Here is a 20,820-nt window from a genome sequence, read left to right on the forward strand (position 1 = left end):
GTTTGCAAAAAAACAATCATCAAAAATTCGGTTCCAATTTCAAATTCTCTGAAATCTCAAATTCTCTCGCGTAATAAGTAAAAATAATCCAACATCGAGAAGAAAAAATATCTTTTAGCAAGAAAAATATTTTGAACATATTTTTAAACATTTGTTGTTTGAAAAGAGTTAAAACTAGAGACATGAATATTTTTTCCTTTCATTTTTTGCTTTTAAAAGTTTTTTGCGTGATGCTTTTTTCACTTTTTTAGATGATGAGTCTTTTAATACTTGCGCTTTCAGTATTCCAGTAATTAATATTCATATCAGAGGTAACATAGAACGTTTCATGGCACGCAATAACGTTTCAGCTCCTCGTCTAATAGCGGCGTTTTTTGTAGATATCCTGAATTACCTGTCTCCTTAGCGTGTAATGAACGGCTACGATTAAAGTGCGGAATGCGATTGTGTGGTAGCTACGATTGTAGAACGTGAACGACAAGAAGGGCTATCACGTTTCCTTCATGTAAGTTCGTCCAGACAAATGACGATATTCTTCTCTTTCGCGAGATTCGTAGCCCAAGTGTACATTGCCATAAAAACTTTTATTACGGCAAAAACCAGTTCATGTGCCTGGTTTTTAGACGTCGCCTCGAGCATTGTCTCGTGTACTTCTTACATCTCCAAAATGTCATTAATCTAACTCAATCCGGCGGTGCATTTTCTCTCATGCTTCGATAATTACACAATACAGAACACGACACGTGGATTAAGAAAATTTCTTGTCGAGTGCATTTTGCAATTCACTTCAACAATGATTAAAATACCTTGACTAAACAATTACAATTTATTATGTTAATATAAATATATATATATTGTACATTATTGCTTAAAAACTTAGATACATTTATTTTATTAAAAATGTGGATATTTACGTATAAACGTGCAATATTTGCATAAACTAAAATTAAAATTACCGTAATTGAACTGTCTCTTTGCAAAAGAACAAGTAATAATATTCAAAAATTAATCATCAGAACGCGAAAATTATTTATAGGTTGTATGCAGATGATTAAATCGCAGACAGAAGAATTTTTTTGTAAAAGGACAGTTTACTTAACTCTACTTGCAGACATTATAAATATTTGCAATTTCTCATTTTAATCATAAACAACACTTAGATAATGTACGTTTATTTCAGTCGCGTATATTGCAATCTTATCAGTAACAAATGCATCGCGCTTTAACAATATAAGCAATTTAATTTCCATGTCGCGTCGAAAGCGAGCGATCTAAATTGCACGCAGAATCATCGCTCCATCTGACAAAGTCCCTCTAAAGCCATCCGCTCCGTCTCTCTCACGGTCGAGAATGCGGAGATAGACCAAAGCCATTTCTGAGTCTACTGGAACGTACCAGAACAAACAGAGTGGAACTTCCCTCGATTATCACGGAATTTCAATAGCCGGTTTCCGTTCTCGGGCGACCGACACCTATGTATTTCCGCACCGGAGATCATCCTAATGCATTTGATTGGCGTGGTACAGCGCAAACGATTTACAGAATCGTTACATGCCAGCGTCGTTGCGCGTATCGATGCCAACCTGTTCCCCACGATTTCTTCTTCCGACACGAATTTTCTGCGAGGAAAGTGTTTGGCGCGAGAGCGTCGTACCTTGGTATCGTTTGTTGCGCGACGTTCCTCGTTCGGGAAGACGGATGCGCCGGGTGCGCGTCGTCAGCATCGATCATGAAATTCATCTTGCGATTTCCCGCGGGGCGTTCCGCGAGATTACCGGAATTTCTCGTTTTCCCCGGTTCGCTTTCTCCCGCCGTGTCTCCCGATAGTGCCATCTCAGGTTTCCGAAAATAATTCGTCGAAACGAAACGACCGACGAGCAGAGGGAAAAGGTTCTTTTCCGGTCCGTGGTTTAACAATTCCCCAGTGAATTCGTCGAAATTCGCGTTGTTTACCGTTTGCAAACGGATGTGCGGAGATGTCAGTCGTTTCGCCGATTTTCACCGACGTTTTCTGTCTCAATGTAATTGATATATAGAACGGAGTGTATGTAGCGTCGACATTTTGCGTTAGTTAAACAATTAACATTCATTTCTTATTTATCGGAGAAAATGCTCCAAATACCGAAAAATTTATTAGACACAAAATGGGCGCGCTTATTTTTATCTACCAATGGCGATCTTTCGATACCATAAAACCGGCCGCTGCTGCTGATGTTATAAATTGAAAAGCATAAAATAACAAACGATGTGCAAAGTTGGTAGAGTGCAAAGCATTGTCGAGCGAGATTAGTATCAAAATGATCGCCAGGATGCTCGCGGCGTTAATTTTCGGTTTAGATGCAGAACATTGAAGCTATTAAAAATGTTGAATAATTTAATATCAAAAAATATAACGCGCGCAACTCCATAAGTTTTAATTATAACTAACAATAAAATGTAAAATAATATTTATTTGTTATTCTAGTATTTTATTCATAAAAAAATTTTTTAAATCTCTGGATTATTAATTGTGTGTGTGGCTCGGCACGATTTTCCTTCTTGGCGTTTTGTGGAACATTTTGCTCATACGTATACCTGCACGTCGTTCATTTCACGATTTCGTCAGTCAATGACCAAAATCGCAATACAGTATCAATAGCAATATCAATAACTCCCACCAGCGCGTCGCTAATCGCGGCCAGTCTATTTATAGCTATTCACCCTCTCGATAAATCGATCGGTTCGCAAGTGACCGCACACCTGCATACACGCATACAACAGCGCTCGCTCACCCGCTATCTCTTTCCCGTTGTCGTTTCAGCGTCCGCCTCGCCTCGAGAAACCGAATTTCTCTGAATCTAATGGTCCATCGGACTTAAGTGCCAACCAAGTCTGCGCGCAGGCGTTCCCCCCTCGCGTCCCCTGGACTCCCCGGCGACTACCCTCTCTCCATTCTTTGGGTCAGGAGGATGAATGAGTCGAGCACACGCCGGGGATGTCACCAGCTTTCCACTCCTCTCGCGCTTATTCTCCCTCCCGCCGCCTCGTCCCGTCTCTCCGCGCAGACTACTCGTGCGCGCCGCCCCTCCCACGGCTAAAAATAGCCAGATCCACTGACGTCATCGATCTGTCGTCCCCGTCGTCGGACGAAATTATTCCCGGAGCCGACCGGGGCGGACGCGCGAGCGACGATCTCGCCGGCCGGGCAAGTATTGTCAGTCGCCGCGACTGAGAATGCCCCGTTGCATTAATAACACGTGGTGCGGCACGTTTCCGCACGATCGTCCACCCCGTTGCTGATTCTCGCGTCGCGTATGCTTGATGCATTAAATGGATGAAAATCGCGGGCGTCTCGATCAATATAATGCCGTTTGTGTTTGGAGGGTCGCAGGCGTTGCAGAATTTCGGCGGACTTCTATTTCCGCGGTTAAATCCTGATATGCTCTTGTCGATATTTGACCTTTCACCCGCTTCAGTCATCGCTCAAAGTTTTACCGAGATTGAACATGGGGAAACGAATCCGAAATTCATTTGGAGGTCGGCCATGTGCCGGGCGGAAACCGTTCTTTATGGTCAGCGACCCCGACGGCGTCGTCCACATCGGCGATTCCGGCGACGTTCCACGGAAGAGCGAGATTGCGCTCCTTTGTTTTATGAATGGCGATACATCGCGCCGTAGCCGGTGCCAGTCGTGTCGGGTTATTCAGAATTCCTTCACCGCGTTCATTCGCTCTCATTCGCAAAGGGTTTTAGCCGTGCGTCGCTGTCGCTTACCGCCTTGCATGATTAAGTCGCTCGTTTATATTTCTCTGTGAGCGGGACAAAAGCTGCTACTCAGTAACTCGATCTGTCACTCGCATCTCTTTGCCGACTCAAGTCTTGCCTTGATATATTGTTGATTCTTTATTCTTTTTCGTTTGCATTGTACGGCACATTAAACAATATTATTGTTAGTTTATTTTGTATAAATTTCTGAATTTATTTTTATTATATTAAATTTGTTATTTAACTCGTAGTAAAATTCTTTTAATTAGTAGCACAAATTGTATTAAAAATCGAGAACATTATGAAAAATACATTTTAAATAAATTGCATATTTTTAACGATTTTAAACAATATTTATTTCTACAAACTTTGCCACTTTGTTTATTAGAATATAAACAATTTTTATAACGGCGTATTGCTTTGGAAACGTTATTGACAAACGTCACCTGACGCTTTTTCGCATACTGCAGCGAAACGCCACGTTGCGCGAACGCGACTCCATCGACCGCGGAATTTCCCGATTCCGGTGCAAAAGTTGGTAAATGAAAACCGCGACCGAGGTTCCGGTGCGATTGAAGGCCGCCGTAAACGAGCCGCGTCCGCGCCTACGTGTCCCCGCGTCCTCTGCGGTCTGCGAATTCGCACGCTTTGTTGAACGGGCGTACGTACGGCCGATCGACGCGCGGAATTCGCGCGTATCCGTCGACGGGATCCAGCGGCGTCGGCAATTTCGGTCCGAGAGATCGATGCCGAGAGCGAATAACGGCGATTCGAGAGAGGTGAGATTAAACAGTTCGCGGCTGTGCGCGACGGTAACTACGGGCTCTAACAATCCCCCTGAATGTTGCTCGTTACATATCTAGTTAATGTACGTATGTAATCGCTTGCGATGTGTGCCTCGCGGTCCGATCACTGGCGTTAGCAGGATCCGGTGCAAACGTCATGTACGGACCGGTTAATTTTGTGAATTGCCTATTGCGCTTCAGCGTATACATTAGGTGATTGCTTCTTCAAATACGCGTACAAATACTTTAGTGGGTATCCTATTTTTAATTCAAGCGATTTCTTCTTGCTGTATTAATTTTCTTTAAACAATTACAGAATTGTTTAGAAAAGTTATTTCTTGATGATTTTCAATAATGTGTAAAGCTAGGATGCTTTTGCCTTTTCCATGATTTGATCATAATCATAATTTTCACTTTTTATATCTTTGTAATATCAAACTATTAGAACAAATGTAACGCAAGTTCGGAAAATTATTGTCAAATGAAATTGACGCTTGCAATTTTTGCTAGTACTGCTTTATTTTTCTTTTTTTTCAATTTAACCAAAATATATTTTAGAGAAGACTTCCTAAATATTTCTGCGATATGAAATATTCAATGGAAAAATTGCATCAATGTTTGCGATTCTTTATAACACTGCTTTTTTTTTGCAATTTAACTGAAGCAGATTTTCAGGAAAAACTCTCTTTTTATATTAGAAAATATTCCAAGAAATAACACACAAACATTTGTACAAAGTATAGCATTTCTTTATCATAATGACACACGCGGCGACGCCCAAGATCCTTCCTCGTGAAGAACGCAAATGTATTCGCGCGGGAGAATGAAGGAGATAGAACACGGGAGGCAAATGGGACTGTCGCGAAGTTGCACGACGGCGCATTCGTTATACAATGAAATCATGCAATCATCGTTGAAATTGCGCGGAACAAAGCACCGGTGCGTTTGAGCGCGTTTCTCCCTCTCCGCGAAAGTCAGGTCAACTCTCAGAATCCGCGGTTAATTTGTAACACGAGAGAATCTGTTTGGAAGTTCTCCTTCGCGACTCGCTCCCTCGATGTCGTTCGACGTCAACGTTTCGCTCTACTTCGCCCATCCTGTTATCTTCATTCAAAACTGTTCCGCTGAATTATTCACGTCGCGTTTCCTTTCGTCACGTGGTTATATTGGTCAGCGCGAACAACACGAGACGCCGACAGCTATAACACGTCATGCATGAATAAAAGAGTGTTTAAAATTGTGCGAGACACTGATCGGACTTGTTTAGCATCGCCGATGTTTATTAAGCGAAATATTAAATACTTGAAAAAGATAGTTTTTTTTTAGTTAATACATTATTAGCAATATCGATGTCTGTTAAGTAAAGTCTGTTAAATTAAGTGTCTTTATTAAAAGGATAATTTTCTTCTTCTTTATTAAATTATATCGCAGTTGATCAATTTTGCTCGAAAAGGAAGAGAATGTTTTTTCGACTTTCTTTTACATCGGTAAATTAAAATTGCTACAAACGAGTAGCCGTTCGAACAAAATGAACCGTACGGTTCCAGAAGTGCTGGGAGAAAATCCGCAACAGAGTGGGAAATCCTGAAGGATTTGAATAAAAAAATGAGAAAGTCGCAGCAGCAAGCGAAACGTGTCTCGAAAGATACCGAGAACCTAATGATCACTCGGTCCGCGGCCAAACGAATTTCTCTGGTCGCGATTAAATAAACTCTCACATCTCCGGAACGATGTTCAGCTTGGCACGTCAGCTTGGTGCATGCCACCGTTCCTTTTTCTACTCGATAATCAAAGGCCTTCCGCCCCCGCAGTTCCATGGACAAAGTGAGCACGTACTCCGCAGGGGCGCGCGATAGGTATCCCCGAGAGTTCCTTTTACCGGTTCTTCCACCGCACAGGAGAGGGTTAGTTTTAAAAGTGAGAAGAAAAACTGCGCACGTTGAGGAAAATTTCAAACAAATTATTGGTTGACTTGATATGAGCAAGTATTCAGTGAAATTAACTAAATATATGATAATTATGATTATTTTATATATTTACATATCATTCAAAATATATCGGACATTTGAATAATATATAATATTTGGACTTTATGTATTTATATAATATTTGGTTAAAATACACACAAATGTTAAATTATTCGGATAATTTTGACTGCAGTCGTGCGAAGAGTCGCTCGAAACGTGACTTGGGATTAGAGAATAAAAATTTCGTTTCAACACAAGCGCCAAAGGGCTTGAAAAAGCGCGGGCACGATTTCGAAGGAGGGAAACGCGAATAAAATTCATTTTGCGCGACCGATAAGGCTGAATTGAAAATTCAAATCCATTCAGTCGCGCTGAAAGAAGCGGATTAAGGTACAACGCGGTGCGATCGTACGTACCGCCGGATTATTTCACTGGAGGCGCGGAGTAACTCGAATCCGCCTGGAAAAGATCCGGCACGTGAATTCTTGTCCGAATTCTACGAGAAATCCGCGCGAAGAAGATTTATACGCTCGCGCAATCCGGCGCTTCCGATAACGCGCTGAACACGGCAGTTAACGAGCTCGGGTATATTGCACGATGTCTATTAACGCTGTATCGGCGAATAGGATCGAGACGCAAAGCACGATACCGCGATTTAGAAGGTAGATTGCACGAGATATCATTTTTCAACGTCTCAAATTTGAGAGCATAACAGAAAAACAGCGCGAATACATAAAATACAAGAAGACTTTTTAGACGGGAAAGCAATTTATTATTTTTAATATACTTTAATAGTTATATGTATTTATATATTTATAGGTAGACAGATTTTTCGATAATTACTTTTTTATTTTATATATAGTTATTGGGAAAGTTTTCTAACGCAAAAGAATTTGGAAATACAAGCATAATAAGTTTATTGGGTGAGACTTTACTAAATTGATTCATTTTTAAACACGCGTGTATATAATAATAAATAAAATTATCAAAGATTAATCAATTTTCCGCGAACTGCTCTTTTTACTGCTTGCTCCGGAGTTTTCTTTCCAATTAACGATCGTGATTAGCAGATGGTTGGCAGGATTAACACATTACGTCACGATAGTGGCGTAAAGGAACGGCAATTATGGCTTTCTGGAGCAATCGCATCCAGTCTATTGGCATCGCTATTGGCAAACGCTGGAGGAAGCAAAGGGCCCTCTCGCTAATCTCGGAGTGCAGTTCGATATACCTTGATGCTGATCGCTTTAATGCCTAATTATGTATGCGTTTGCCCTCAGCGCGTGCTGGTATAATGAAGGATTAGATTTTGTTCAGAGAAATCGCGCTATTGCAGTCTGATCCATCGGTAAGCGTTGATCCTTTAAATTATACGTTATAGCCCTTATCGGCGCGGCCGATCGATCGCGCCGAAAATTCACGGTGGCCAATTCATTACGGATTATTCCGCGGGACGTGTCTGTGTCTAACGCTGCCCCGCGTCTGACTATACTTAATCCTTAACTACTGCGGCGACGTTCTCATATAGGAATCCATATTCAGAGACGGTCAGTGCGAATGAAAACAAATAGACGGGCGCTCTGATTTCTATAGAGGAAACATTTTCTCTATTTTTAGCACACATTCAACTTTATTTTATTCTTAGCCGTATAATTAATTTTTAAATTAAAGTTTCGTTTATTACAGTCGTTAATTACAGTCTATATTTTAAATGAAATATAAAATAAAATTTTAATTACTTTTATTACTAAAATTGCCGTGTTACGTATATGTATATTTATTATAATTATAAATATTTAATTAATATTATACATTGTGTTGTATATATGTTTTTTTATTATTATTGCTAAATATGGAACTATCAAACTCGTGATATTTTGTATGAGAAGAATCAATTTCAAGTTTCCGCAAACAAAGCGAAATAGGAATATTAAGCAGGATAATTGTGAAAATTCTAGAATCGCTCTATACTCCTTTATTCGTATATTGTTAGACACACGAAGGTATAATATAGTTTCGAGTTAAAAGCGACCTAACACCGCGTGATGTAGTTGGCTCGCCACGAGGCAAACGAATTATATGATGAACGGTTCGTTAGCTTGGCCACGGTTAATTGGCGAGGTAGTTACATAGATCGTCAGAATCGTTTAGACAACCGAATGATCAAATAATTGCTTTGACTATTTGCACTCGCGCGTCAGATTCTCCCCAGATTTTACTATGTGAATTTAATCAACTGATCAGCGTTTGATCTTCAGGTAAAAGGGAACGATACAGAAGGAATCGTTAATCATTAATTTTCTAAAACCGATCAAGTCAATACTTTTTCAACTAAATTTTTGTTACTAATGTTTTTTATATTACACGTCGCAGTACATTTTGAATAGTAAATACATATCTCAGTTTTATTTAACATAACAATAAAATACGCAGGCAGCAAGGAAATGCGCTGAAAAATCCGAGAAACGGTGAAACCAAGGACTATTCAAATCGCGATCGCGATCGGCGCGGCGAGCGAGATCCCTCTGATTTCCGCGGCAATCATTGATCCGGGCTCACATCAGCGGCGGTGAGTGCGGAAATTCGATCACGAAGTTGCCTTTAACGCCCCCGTGAAGGTGTTTTTCGCGCACGTGCGGGCGGCGGAAACAGGTGATAGCGAATGATGCGACGGTTCTGCGGTGCATACCATATCGCCAATGCAATTTCGAGTACGGATTTTGTGTCGCCTAGCTGCTCTCTCTTTCTCTCTCTCTCTCTCTTTCTCTCTCTCTCCTCTCGCGTTGTACTTTGGCTCGCAGCTTTGAACGTCACATTCCCTCGGTACGAGAACGCCGCCCGCGAGTGCGCGCTGCAAATGGATGGAATATCGTGGGATCCAATATCACCCTTTTACACTCGGTCCCTTTCTTTTGGCTTTACCGCGCCACCGTCCCTCCGCGCGCGCACGCCGCACTTTCCCATACATAGTCAAGAGAACCGGCTGTTACCGAATGTCGAGTGCGCGCGTGCGGCTAAAGCAGGTCCTTGGCAGCGAGCAAAGCGCTTCGCGCGCTAAATCACCTCACGTCTACCCAATTCGTCGTATTCATAAATAAAGCCCTTGGTGTATTACGGTCGCTCCGCTGGGTATACGCCGGGCTGCGGGACCGGTGCGATGGAGGGCGGCAGCGCGGGAATCGAAAGCCGTTTTCAGGCGAAATAGCGGAGTTACGACACCACGGGGCGGCTATGTCAATTCTATTTGCGTTTGCTACGCGGACGCACGGGAGGCTGCCGTTGATTCAGCAGCGGAACCCATCGATCCGCTGCGTTAAAATTCACTTTCGGATGTGCCGTTACCGCCACCATCGTTACGCGAGCTTTGTGTAACGAAGCGAGTTATCACGTGGTCTTTAGATATTTACACAGGTTTTACGCGGGGGGACAGGCGAAAGCATGCACGCGCGGGCTCCTTTGACGGAGTTACATCTCTGTGGAATTGTCAGAAAGCGGCAAATCTCTTCCTCGCTGTACAACAACGCTGTACAACAACGTTTCGCGATAAACGCGTGTGTTGTCGTCCCGCCACTCCTCCTCCTTGACACGAATAATCCCGAGCAAGAGGGATAACGCTCTCGCGACGGACGAGTGGGTAGAGCAAAAGGAACATCGCGGCGCAGCACTGCACATCACTGTACACGGCGAAGCAATTTAAATACTAATATTCGTGATAGGGCACGTTTCAATGTTACCGGATTAATAAAGGGCGTTCCCGTCCCGCGCGACACTGAATTACTGAAAGTTCCGGGCGAAACTTGAAATTGCGCAACCCGGGAGAACCGAATAAATAGAAGTTGCCGGTGCGGATTAAGCGTCGTGTAATACGACGACGTGAGCTACCGTGAGCGACGAGCGGAGGAATTATCTGCGTATGCATGTATGATCGGGGCGGGAAAGGAAGGGAATTAAGTTTACACAAAGAAAGGGAGGGCGGAGGGGGTAAATTCCTTAATCACGATCAATGGATCCGCGAGATTATTCGGCTAATGAAGGAACGCCGCGAAAAAATGCGCGCAAACTTTTCACGTTTCTTCCCCGTAAAGAACATTTGCCGAGCGTGGATTTAGTTCGCGGTAAGCCGGAAGAGACTTTCGGCCGAAACACTTTTTTCCCTGACACCATTTTTTTTCCTGACAAATGGGCGCACGTTTCTTTCCCTCGAAGGGATTTGCGGCGATTGTTTCGGCGGAGGGGAACGCGCGGACCCGCTTTTGCGGTGGCACAACCAGCGAAAATAACACGAAATTCGAGCCGCGAAAGAAGTCGATCGATTGAAAACACGCCGGTGTAATCTATCAAGCCGCGGAATATCGCGTTTCTCGACAACAATGAAGAGACGCGCAGACGCTAATAGGGCAACGCGTGTTTGTACGACGGCGGTGCACGATCGTCCGGGAACTTCCGTATAATTAACGAGACTGCGTTTCCCGATTAATTGGCCCGGGAGACTTTCACGAAAATTAATCCGCCCCGGGGCGCCAATACCTACCGGTGCAGAGCGGAATTTCAAAAGCAAAAGCAAATGCGCGCGCGCACGACCAATGACGATAACGGGCTTCTGGCGAGTTTGTTTTTTCGAATATTTGACGAATGCATGCCTTATTAAACTCTTCCCTTTGCCGCTGCGAACGAGCGAACTATCGACAGAAATGCACTTTTTTTTAATACTCTCACGCAAGTCGCAATGAAATTCGCGTGACAATCATAGTTCCGAACAAAGGAAGATCCGCGCGGTGTTCGACGACATGACAATAAAAATAAAAAGAGAGAAAAGAAAAAAAAAGAGAGACTCACAAATAGCATTGTGACGAAATACGCGGGCTGAATGGAATTCCCGTTCCGCAGAGGCAATCGCAGGAATGACGGTTGTATTTTTCCGTCGTCGTCCGCGATGATTTATGAGAACGGTCGCGTGGACGCGGTCCGTGGACGCGCTGTGTGTCCCTACTTTTATTACGTGCAAACCATTTACAGACGGCGTTCATTAGAGGGAGTGCCTTGATCGAGTGGACTGAAAGGAAAGTAATGACGTTCCGGTGGAGGCTATCGGTAACATGGAACAAGGTCGTTAAGACCGTGTCGCGAGGATTCATCGATCTTCCGGTGTCTCGTCTCCGACTGTCAGTTTCAGGTTGCGTAGTTCGAACAGACAACGCCCGATCGTGACGTTTAGGGATCGGGGTCAGAACTGGGGAATGAAGAAAAAGAAAAAAAAGAACAATTCTTCAAGCAAAGCTCCTCGCGAATTTCTCGGGAAAAGAATTATTCGCCTCATTTATACGTTCCTTTCGTTTGTCCTTCGAGACTTTGCTCGTCGGCAGAAGCTTCTCCTATGCTCAATAGTTCCCGATTTCTTGACAAATTGATATTTGATTTCTTCAGGGAGTTTGATCCTTTTTGGCTGTCAGATAATGAAGTTAGAATTTTCCCGTAAAAAAATTTCTGTTAAAGATTCTTTTATATTTTTAAGAAAAGTTTACATTTTGAAAACACAATCGCTACTTGTCCTTTTTGGTAGAATCTAGTCTTTTTGGAACGAGATTAGCGTGACTTAGCGTCTGCCGGAAGAACTGGAAATAAGCCAAAAACTATGTACTTATGACACTTTGAGTACTCTGCTTAACTTTTAGCGCATTCGAAAGTTCCATCGTTATACAAATTGTAGAAGAGCTTCGCGTTTATTTCCGTATTGACGCATATGCGTACTCACTTTTGTGTAAAATGCCCGCGCTTTTATTTATAACGCGGTGAAGAGTAAACATCGAATGTTTTGTTTTATTAATTATATTATCAATAACTGGAAATAAATACCAGAGAATCGAACGCTACAGAATTTCATGAATAGAAATAAAAACAATTTAACATGATATGAATTACTTTTGGTAAATGAAATAATTTAATCGAAGAATAATTAAATAGAAATAGTTTCATAAAAATAATTTATAAAATATGAGAACAATGGTATTTTAAAATTATCGAGGAATTAACGATATTTTAATCTTTCCAATTTTACCATTACGACCGTCCATTCGCGAAAAAAGGCGGTGGCGAGAAGTATATTTCTCTGCACTTGTAACATCAAAAAGCGAACACATCGACATCGTGTGACCTTAAAAGTCCGGTGTAGAAGACGTCTCTCGACGCGACCACTCCACGCGTTACTGCATGTACGAGAGTGCTCCAAGAGGGACATCGTCCATAACTTTGCATTCTCATTGGTGCTTTGTGCGAGCACCGCGGGGATTCCGGCTCCCAAATTCGGACGCGGTTCGACGAACTTGCTGGAAAGATGATCGGAGATGCGGCGGTGGGTGGGCGCCGGCTGGATCGCGGCCAAGAGTCTTCTCGCCCCTTTGATCGCTCCATCAGCCGAATCGGGCCGCTGTATATTATCAATACCGGTCCAATGTCGAATCCTGGCGCGGGAGAAGCGCGTAAAGCCGGAGTAAGTTAAATTGCGCCGCCGAGCGCGGCGGCTGTCGGTCGTTTGAAAGCCCATTTCCGATAGAAACCACCCCTTTTCCGCCCCTCTTCCTTGTCAGTCAAACGCAATGAAACCAAGCCCCGGCTTCTCATCCTTTATATCAATTTTCGGCCAATTTTGAATTGCACGCGCTCGTTCCGCGGGGATTCCGCCTGCTTGCCGTTCGGCCTGGAAAAATATCTAGGATTGATTGCTCGCAGGTATGTCGCAATAAATTGGCAGTCCCGACGCGACGCTGTATCCTTTCGCAGTATCCGCACTAAAAAGTTTGATCGCTGCAGCGAGCACCGCACTGCGGACTCCCGGAACGCGTCGTCCACTAACATTCGTGCGAGCGACGAAAAAGAAAAAGCGACTTAGTCCGGAAACGCAAAACTCTCAGGAGAGAAGGGAAAAATATCGCGTTTTGCGAAATCTACGACGTGATTTGTAATGAAAATTTTATGTATTGCGGAGATTGCTTCATCCGATGCGGAAAGTGGTGTTTTCCACTGGTGTTTGCTCACGATATTTTAAATAAATATATAATAAAAGATTGTACGACCCCACAAAATATTGTCAGTTAATAATTTGTCAGCAAACTACACGACAGCATGACTCTCCAAATATCTTTATAAAAAAAATATAGTTTATGCGAAAAGACGAACGCATAATTGAATATTTATGAGTGCAGTAACGCAATGTGATTTGACAAAAAAAGTCACCTTTATTGGTCTCATTACTTCTTGCTGGCTCAATTAAATATCGAACATTGAATATTTAACATGGATAGCAATTGGCATTCGGAGATAGTTTGACATTTCGTTCCTTGATATGCGTTCTTCGTTACCCCATAATGCATATTTATGAATCCTTGAATCGTAATGGATGCGCGAGCGACGCGAATTCAGTAATAATATCTCTTCTCTCCATGATACGGACCTCCGGGCGGACCTCGCTATCAACACTCTATTGAGACCTCTAAACTGTGTTGCTCTCGATTTACATATTTTCGAATATTCGTATTATGCAGACGATATTTAATCTTCAGCAGACTCGTTGCAGAAGACGGAAACGTCTCTCTTTGCATAGCAAAGTTGTCAAAACATTTACTTTCAACTGCTGCTCGCTATCGAAAAGTTTACCTGAAACTAACATGCACTTCAGTATATTTCTCCGCGTAGAAGAGTACGTCGTATTTTGTAAAATTACATTTCGTCACAGAAACCGTTTGGCATGGCGAACACGTATCAGTCGTTACTTTTCGCGTTTTTGTCAATTTTTTTATTACGTTACATTTATGCAAACACGTGGCAAGCAACGCGATGCAAGAGAAGCGATAATTAAAGTCTCGTCCGTGCTTAAAAATTATATTCTCCGATTATTCTTGAATAAAATTATTATATAAAATTTGAAGATATCTTTTTTATATATTTTAAATAGAATTAAACATTGCATTAATCCATAATTTATTTTTCAACATTTTACGAATTCAAGATAATATATTTTTGTATTTTCAAACATTTTTATAAACTTTATTGACCGTTATTATCTTTATTGTGTTGTTTTTTAACAATATTTGTTTTAACGAATGTTTTTAGGCTGCTTTTTCTCTGAAAATTGAATCTTCGGCTCACATGAATATGCAACGTCGAGATAGGATCCCCATAAAATTGTAACCGTATCTTAGTTTTCCGTTTCACTGCATTACTATTGATCTGTGACCCGTGCAGCGTGATTGCACTGCGGATACGCCAGTATCGCTATATTAACAGATTACATCGATGCTTTTCTCGTTGTGAAAATAAAAACCGTACGAGAAAATTGTCTCTGTTCGTTTAAATTAAATAATAATGGCAATATAACCTTTATCTCGACAAAAAGCTGCTTGAGAAAAATTGAAATGGTTTAATAGAAATTTCTTATTATTAAGTCGCACAATATATATCACCGATTTAATTTATAACAATCGCCATAATTGATTCGATGAAATAAAAAGAGCGGGATGAGCTTTTAGATAGTGCACGGAAGAGTACACTTCGATGATAATCAATAATAAATTAATCAACAATTAAGCAATATCAGATAGTGATTTAATCACAGTTAATTCTTTGACTTTGTCGAATTCCGCATTTGTAACGCATTTATTTGTTGAACCGTACAGATCGCGTGAAAACGCACGACCGACAACATTCGATTTTATCAACTTTAATCGCCGAAATAGACCGCCAGGATTAATACTCATCGAACATTTTAATTATATAATGACGTATTACCACGTTCCCGGATTGAAAAGCGAGATGGCTAAATGCGAGGTTTCCGATGCTTTAATGATAATTAGATGAAATCGAAAACGATATATGGTATATGATACATGCGCGATTAGCTCATCGAGAATTAATATCTCGTTTGGTGTAGCGTGAACGAGTTGACAGGTGTTGCGCGATAACGCATCAAATTAAAAAATAAAGACGCGTACTGCAGGATAAATGGAAAATCATATATGCATACGTAATCGTATTACGATCGAGTTGTCAATCGAGATCATAAATTGTAACAGAAACAATTGTTTGTTGGTTGCAGCGAAGCTGGACGGCGTGAAGACGTACATGAGGATGAGGAGAGTGCCGAATCATTTGCAGGTGAAGGTTATCAAATGGTTCGACTATCTGTGGCTGACGCAGAAGTGTTCCGACGAGGAGAAAGCAGTGAGTTGTCTTCCGGGTAAGTTGATATTTCAATTTATATATTAAAGTAACTGTAATGTAATGTAATAAACTTTAATACGCAACGCATTAATTTACTGAAAATTAATTTACTGAAAAAGAGACAAATGAGAAACACAGATAAAAATGCAAAAGAAACTGTAAAATTGCATTTTACAAAAGGCATGCAGTTATTTTTAATATGAGAAATTCGTGGAAATTATAATGAATAATGTAATTAACGCGAATGTTATTATCTTATTTTCATATTAATTATTTATTCTCTCTTTATTCTCTAATTATTAATATGTAACATAAAACAGGAATGAATATATTTGCATAAACGTGAGATACGTGAAAATCCGGCGTGGTCGTAACTTTATGATATTTATATAAGTCCGGTGCGCAAGAGTAGTCGGGTCAAGCTTACGCTATTTTACAGGCGTATAATTTAACGAATGTGCAATTAATGCATCCGTCGTGAACTTTGTGAGTTAAAAACTTTTTATTTTTTTTCACAGCAATTTATTAATCAAATAACGACGATTCTAAATTACGCGAAGCGAATGTTTACGAGCAATGAAATCGGTATCGCCGCCTTTCGTTGGTGTTGGCGTATATAATTTCGCAGGAAACATTTGATCTCGTAACTGCTGGCGAGATCTGCAAACTAAAATGCGAGCAAACCGAAGCATAAGCAGGCTACATGTACAGCTGCCAACATCGTCACCCTTTAATGCAACTGCACGAGAGCAAACAGTTGTGCGCGAATTTTCGCCAAGGTACTTTTGCCAAGAGGTGAAACAAAAATACATGCTAAAACTTCGCGGTGTATTTCGAAAGTTGGCATTTATTAATTCCCCGCGCTCACCATAAGTTTTTCTCTCTCTCTCTCTCTCTCTCTCTCTCTCTCTCTCTCTCTTTCTCTTTGTAATTCAATAAAGATGCACAATTAATGAATTTTGCATATTTAATTAGCGGAATGCGAAAATAGGTCAATTTACATGTGTTATTGGTTTGCAACATAAAAATACATATAATCGTTCACTTTTTTAACAAATAAATTTATTCAGAATTTTTCAGAACTTTTAACAAGAGTTTGCTTTTAATTAATGATCCGCAGCAATATGTATTCGATATTCCGATCGAAGCACGCAAGTATTCATAAATTTTACGAACGTTTTTTTACCGCTTGCGCAAACTGCAAGAAACACATTTCTAAACCGATTGTTAACGGCAACTCGGGCGGATTATTGGAGTGGAACAATATTATTGTTACGAATTCCCTACTAAAACGCCCGTAAAGAACTGTAATAATGATTGTATTGCTCGCAACGCTATAAAACCGAGTATGCAACATAAAGCGCAGTGTGTATAGAATCTGGCAAGTAAACTCGAAGGGTCGGGGACCCACGGACTACATCGGATAACATAGGAGGACTTACGGCGGGAATTTATTGCGCCAGATATACGGTAGTGCTTAGCGCGAAGTCAAGCTCCCGCTAAAAAGAAAATTGTCAATTCTCCCTCTAAGCTTTCGCGGTCTCGCGCAAATTTCTCTTCCGTGAAAATGTATCGACTGATTTTTCACCCCACAATAGCAAGCGTTTCTTAACGGCGCGATGTAAAATTCAGATCTTTTTCATAATTGCTCTGCTTAGAGAAAAGAATAAAGTGGCTTTTACGTGCTTTTACGCGATACTGCATTTTGCAATACTTCCATGTGAATACTCTCGCAAAACTTTTTGTTTCTTGAAAAATGAAAGAAACACGCTTTACCATTCACTCTTTCGTCCAGCAGCTCATTATAATTTTAATACATGCGAGCAATCTTTTTTTCTCGCACAGTCATTCTCTTATTTAACGATGAAGAAGTGGAGTTCGGGAGGGTAGCGGTAACGCAGTCTGGGCCGTAGAATGTTAAAGAGGGAATAAATTGTCGAAGAGGGACGTTATTGTTTCACTGCGAAATGCTCTTCTCGTGGACGAGCTTCCACAACGGGAACAAGGAACGAGGGCAACAACCTGAAAACCGTTTCGCTAAATGACACAATTCTCGATGCAGTAAACGATGCGAATAGTAAAGCTTCCAAGTGCGCGTGGCGTAACGAGGACTTGGGGGATTGAATATTAGCGCGAAATGAAAAATTGCCGACTATTATAGCGCGAGGGTGTTCCCGCGAGTCATTCGGTCGGCTACAACGCGTTATGAAAGTAATATCGAAAACTAATAACACCGAACGTTTCCGCATAATATCGATATTTTCTTGCGAATAATTAGTTTGAATTTTTGCAATGCTTTGCGACATTAAATATTCTGCGAAATTTAAATTGCGTTTATAGAGACTTTTTTACTTTCTCTCAATATGCGGCAAATAAAAGGTAAAATTTTATTGTCCCTACTGCTGCTGTTACATAATTTCTTTATATTAATTACTCGAAACGCCGGGAGCGTTAGTGCGCGACGCTCGAAAAATGTGTCCGCCGGCAGCCGCGGTCGTCGAAGCAGTTCTCGCAGCACGCTACGCATATATTATAAAACACTCGGTATTGCGCATTTTCGTACGGCGGATAATAATCGGATTATACCGACGCAGAGACGGCCAATTAGGCTGCATTACGCGTTAATATCGGGTCGTATCGATCGCCGACAAAATTACACGTGGCGAAAAATGCCACGCGCCTCGGCACTTACAATGTGCCGCGCTTGCACAATCACAATTCGATTAGCGCTAATATGCGGAACTTGGCGCTAATTACGCGGCAATATTACCGCAATAACAATAGATACGCCGTGACAATAGAAATGTCGCAGCATATGCGCACTTGTACAGTCGACATGCTTCTGGGTTAACTGCCAATTCCTGGCGTACACGTTGCTATAATTATATTGACGGCAACAGCAACAATACTAAGCTTCACTTGGTTAATCAAGGATTGATGAGGGAAATAATTATTATCGTTAGCGGTCAGTAAATCTTATTTTGTGAATAATGAGTCGGTGCGTGCGAATGTATAATTATTTATAACTTAATATTTATCACAATGAGCCGGATAATCAGGCATTCGCTTATTAATGACATTTTCAATCCAGAACCATATTTGTGCGGAAATATGCAATTGTCGTGGCGAGTCGAGTCGATTTTGTCAACATCGGTATCATTTAATCGAAGAATAAATCAAATAAGAAATAATTAGTGTACATAATTTACAGTAATAAACTTGAGCGAAATTGCAGAGAGGTCGACGGATATGTAAATCGATTGTTTGTAAAAAAATCTTAATAAACGTGACAGCTTTCGATAATTTCAATCTCGCCGTTTGTTCGCACGAATCCACAAAATATTCTATAAAAAGTTGCTCGTTTGATTTAGCTTCGGCGGTAATATTGACGCGTGCATTTAAAACAGTATTTTCCGAACAGCCGAGATAAAACCCGGCCCAACGTTTACCTCCGTGTCTCTCGGCACGTTTCCGCAAACGATTTACGGACGATTCGACATTTTTACCGGCCACTTTTTATCCTGGATAAAAAAAAACGCTATCACTTCGTGCAACACGTGTACGAGGACGTCAAAATGTGTATCGCCTAATTGTTACAACTTTTTCTCGGATCTGTCGCGAACGTCAAGTTCAACGAAGTGCGCCTGGTTAATGAGACATTGCTTTTGTAAAAACATATGCGGTTCTTTTCGAAGAGAGAGTGGCTTTGCGCTTTAAAGTTTGAGTTGAAGCTGTCGTGCAGCGTAGCGTAACAAAAACAATCTCTCGGCGCTTCGCAACTTCCACTGGTGCAGCCGTACAATCTGTTCCGCGCGAAAATTTCATTATAGAGGTATCGCGGAAGAGGTTTTAAATATCAAACGCGAAATGTGTAGAATAATGAAAAAAATTGTGGTTATAGAAAAGTTAGATCGTATAACTTTTTAAATTTTTTTAAATTAATTTAAAAAAAGAACTTTTACTTCGTATTACTTTTTTACGTAATTTAGCCATCTATTTGGACCATACATTGCATTTTCGCCGGAGGGTAAAAATTCTCTTTTTCTCTCTTTCTTTGGAATTTTTATCTCGAAGGTCTTTGAACATTTTTCTTATTCATTTGTTCATTAATATTCTCGTCGCTTCTCGTGCGTTGCAGATAAATTGAAGGCAGAGATCGCCATAAACGTTCATCTGGACACGCTGAGGAGAGTCGAGATCTTTCAGAACACGGAAGCTGGCTTCCTGTGCGAGCTGGTGCTGCGACTACGGCCTGTTCTTTTCTCACCTGGCGACTACATTTGCCGCAAAGGTAAGACATCAAATTATTATTTCTAGAGGACAAATTTTCGAATTATATTCGAGTGATGAAATATTTTTCGAAACTTTTTTACACCCTTAAAGAAGGATTAAATCATAAATTAGATTTTGGATCAAAAGTGGACAGGCGATTGTTAGCAGTATCGACTTTTTCCATTTCCATTGTCATTTTACGGTCCCTCGAGAGTGCAAATCCTAGGCGGCGGCCTTTCTTCCTCCTCCATGCGATTTCTCCTCGGATTCCGGTGTGTCCTGCTTATAGGACGCGGTGTTGGCAGCGCGCCAAACAATGTACCGTGGGTGTGAAAAATGACTGCACGTCCTCTTTCCATGCCCGTCCTCGTCACCAGTAGCGTAAACCGGGAACCGGCGGTAGGTCTGAATATTTTTACTTTATGACCAAAAAGAGAGAGAGATAACTGCGCCGCGCTCGTTATCAACACGAGGAAAGGAAGCGCGTATTTGCGTACTTTGGTATAGCTCACCAGCATTGGGAATCGGCACGTAAATTCTCACGATGTTTCAATGATTTTCTATAGTTTCCGAAATTCTAGTTTTTTTTAGAAAAATTTGACACTTTTATAAAACTGACGAACATATCAATTCAAATTTCTAATTACGCCATAAATGTAATTTTTTATTTTATCTTAATTTTATATTACAAAACGGAAATTTTTTACCATTTGTTTTGTGAAGCTATCACAATTATCACAGCGATTATTTTAATAATAATTATTTTCCAAAAATCGATTTCATTGATATAAAGAAATCTTGAAGTTTGTTAAAAAAATAGCTTTGATGTTTCCCTTCGA

The 20,820-nt window shown here is 41.0% G+C and overlaps 1 protein-coding gene across 13 annotated transcripts in view; it reads left to right on the forward strand.

Annotated features, from left to right (window-relative positions):
* Positions 1-20,820, forward strand: part of LOC105678710 (cyclic nucleotide-gated channel alpha-3) — a 159,970-nt gene that overhangs the window by 122,648 nt on the left and 16,502 nt on the right. For all 13 annotated transcript variants that reach the window (XR_010888386.1, XR_010888393.1, XR_010888390.1 and 10 more), the window contains 2 exons: positions 15,585-15,725; positions 19,848-20,000. Coding sequence is in view for 1 of the 13 variants with exons in the window: in XM_067348954.1 (XP_067205055.1) it covers positions 15,585-15,725; positions 19,848-20,000 (294 nt within the window). In the remaining 12 variants the exon portion in view is untranslated. The remainder of the gene's footprint in view (positions 1-15,584; positions 15,726-19,847; positions 20,001-20,820) is intronic.

The sequence above is a fragment of the Linepithema humile genome, chromosome 2 (genome assembly GCF_040581485.1).
Source record: "Linepithema humile isolate Giens D197 chromosome 2, Lhum_UNIL_v1.0, whole genome shotgun sequence".
In the NCBI taxonomy this organism is placed as follows: Eukaryota; Metazoa; Arthropoda; class Insecta; order Hymenoptera; family Formicidae; genus Linepithema; species Linepithema humile.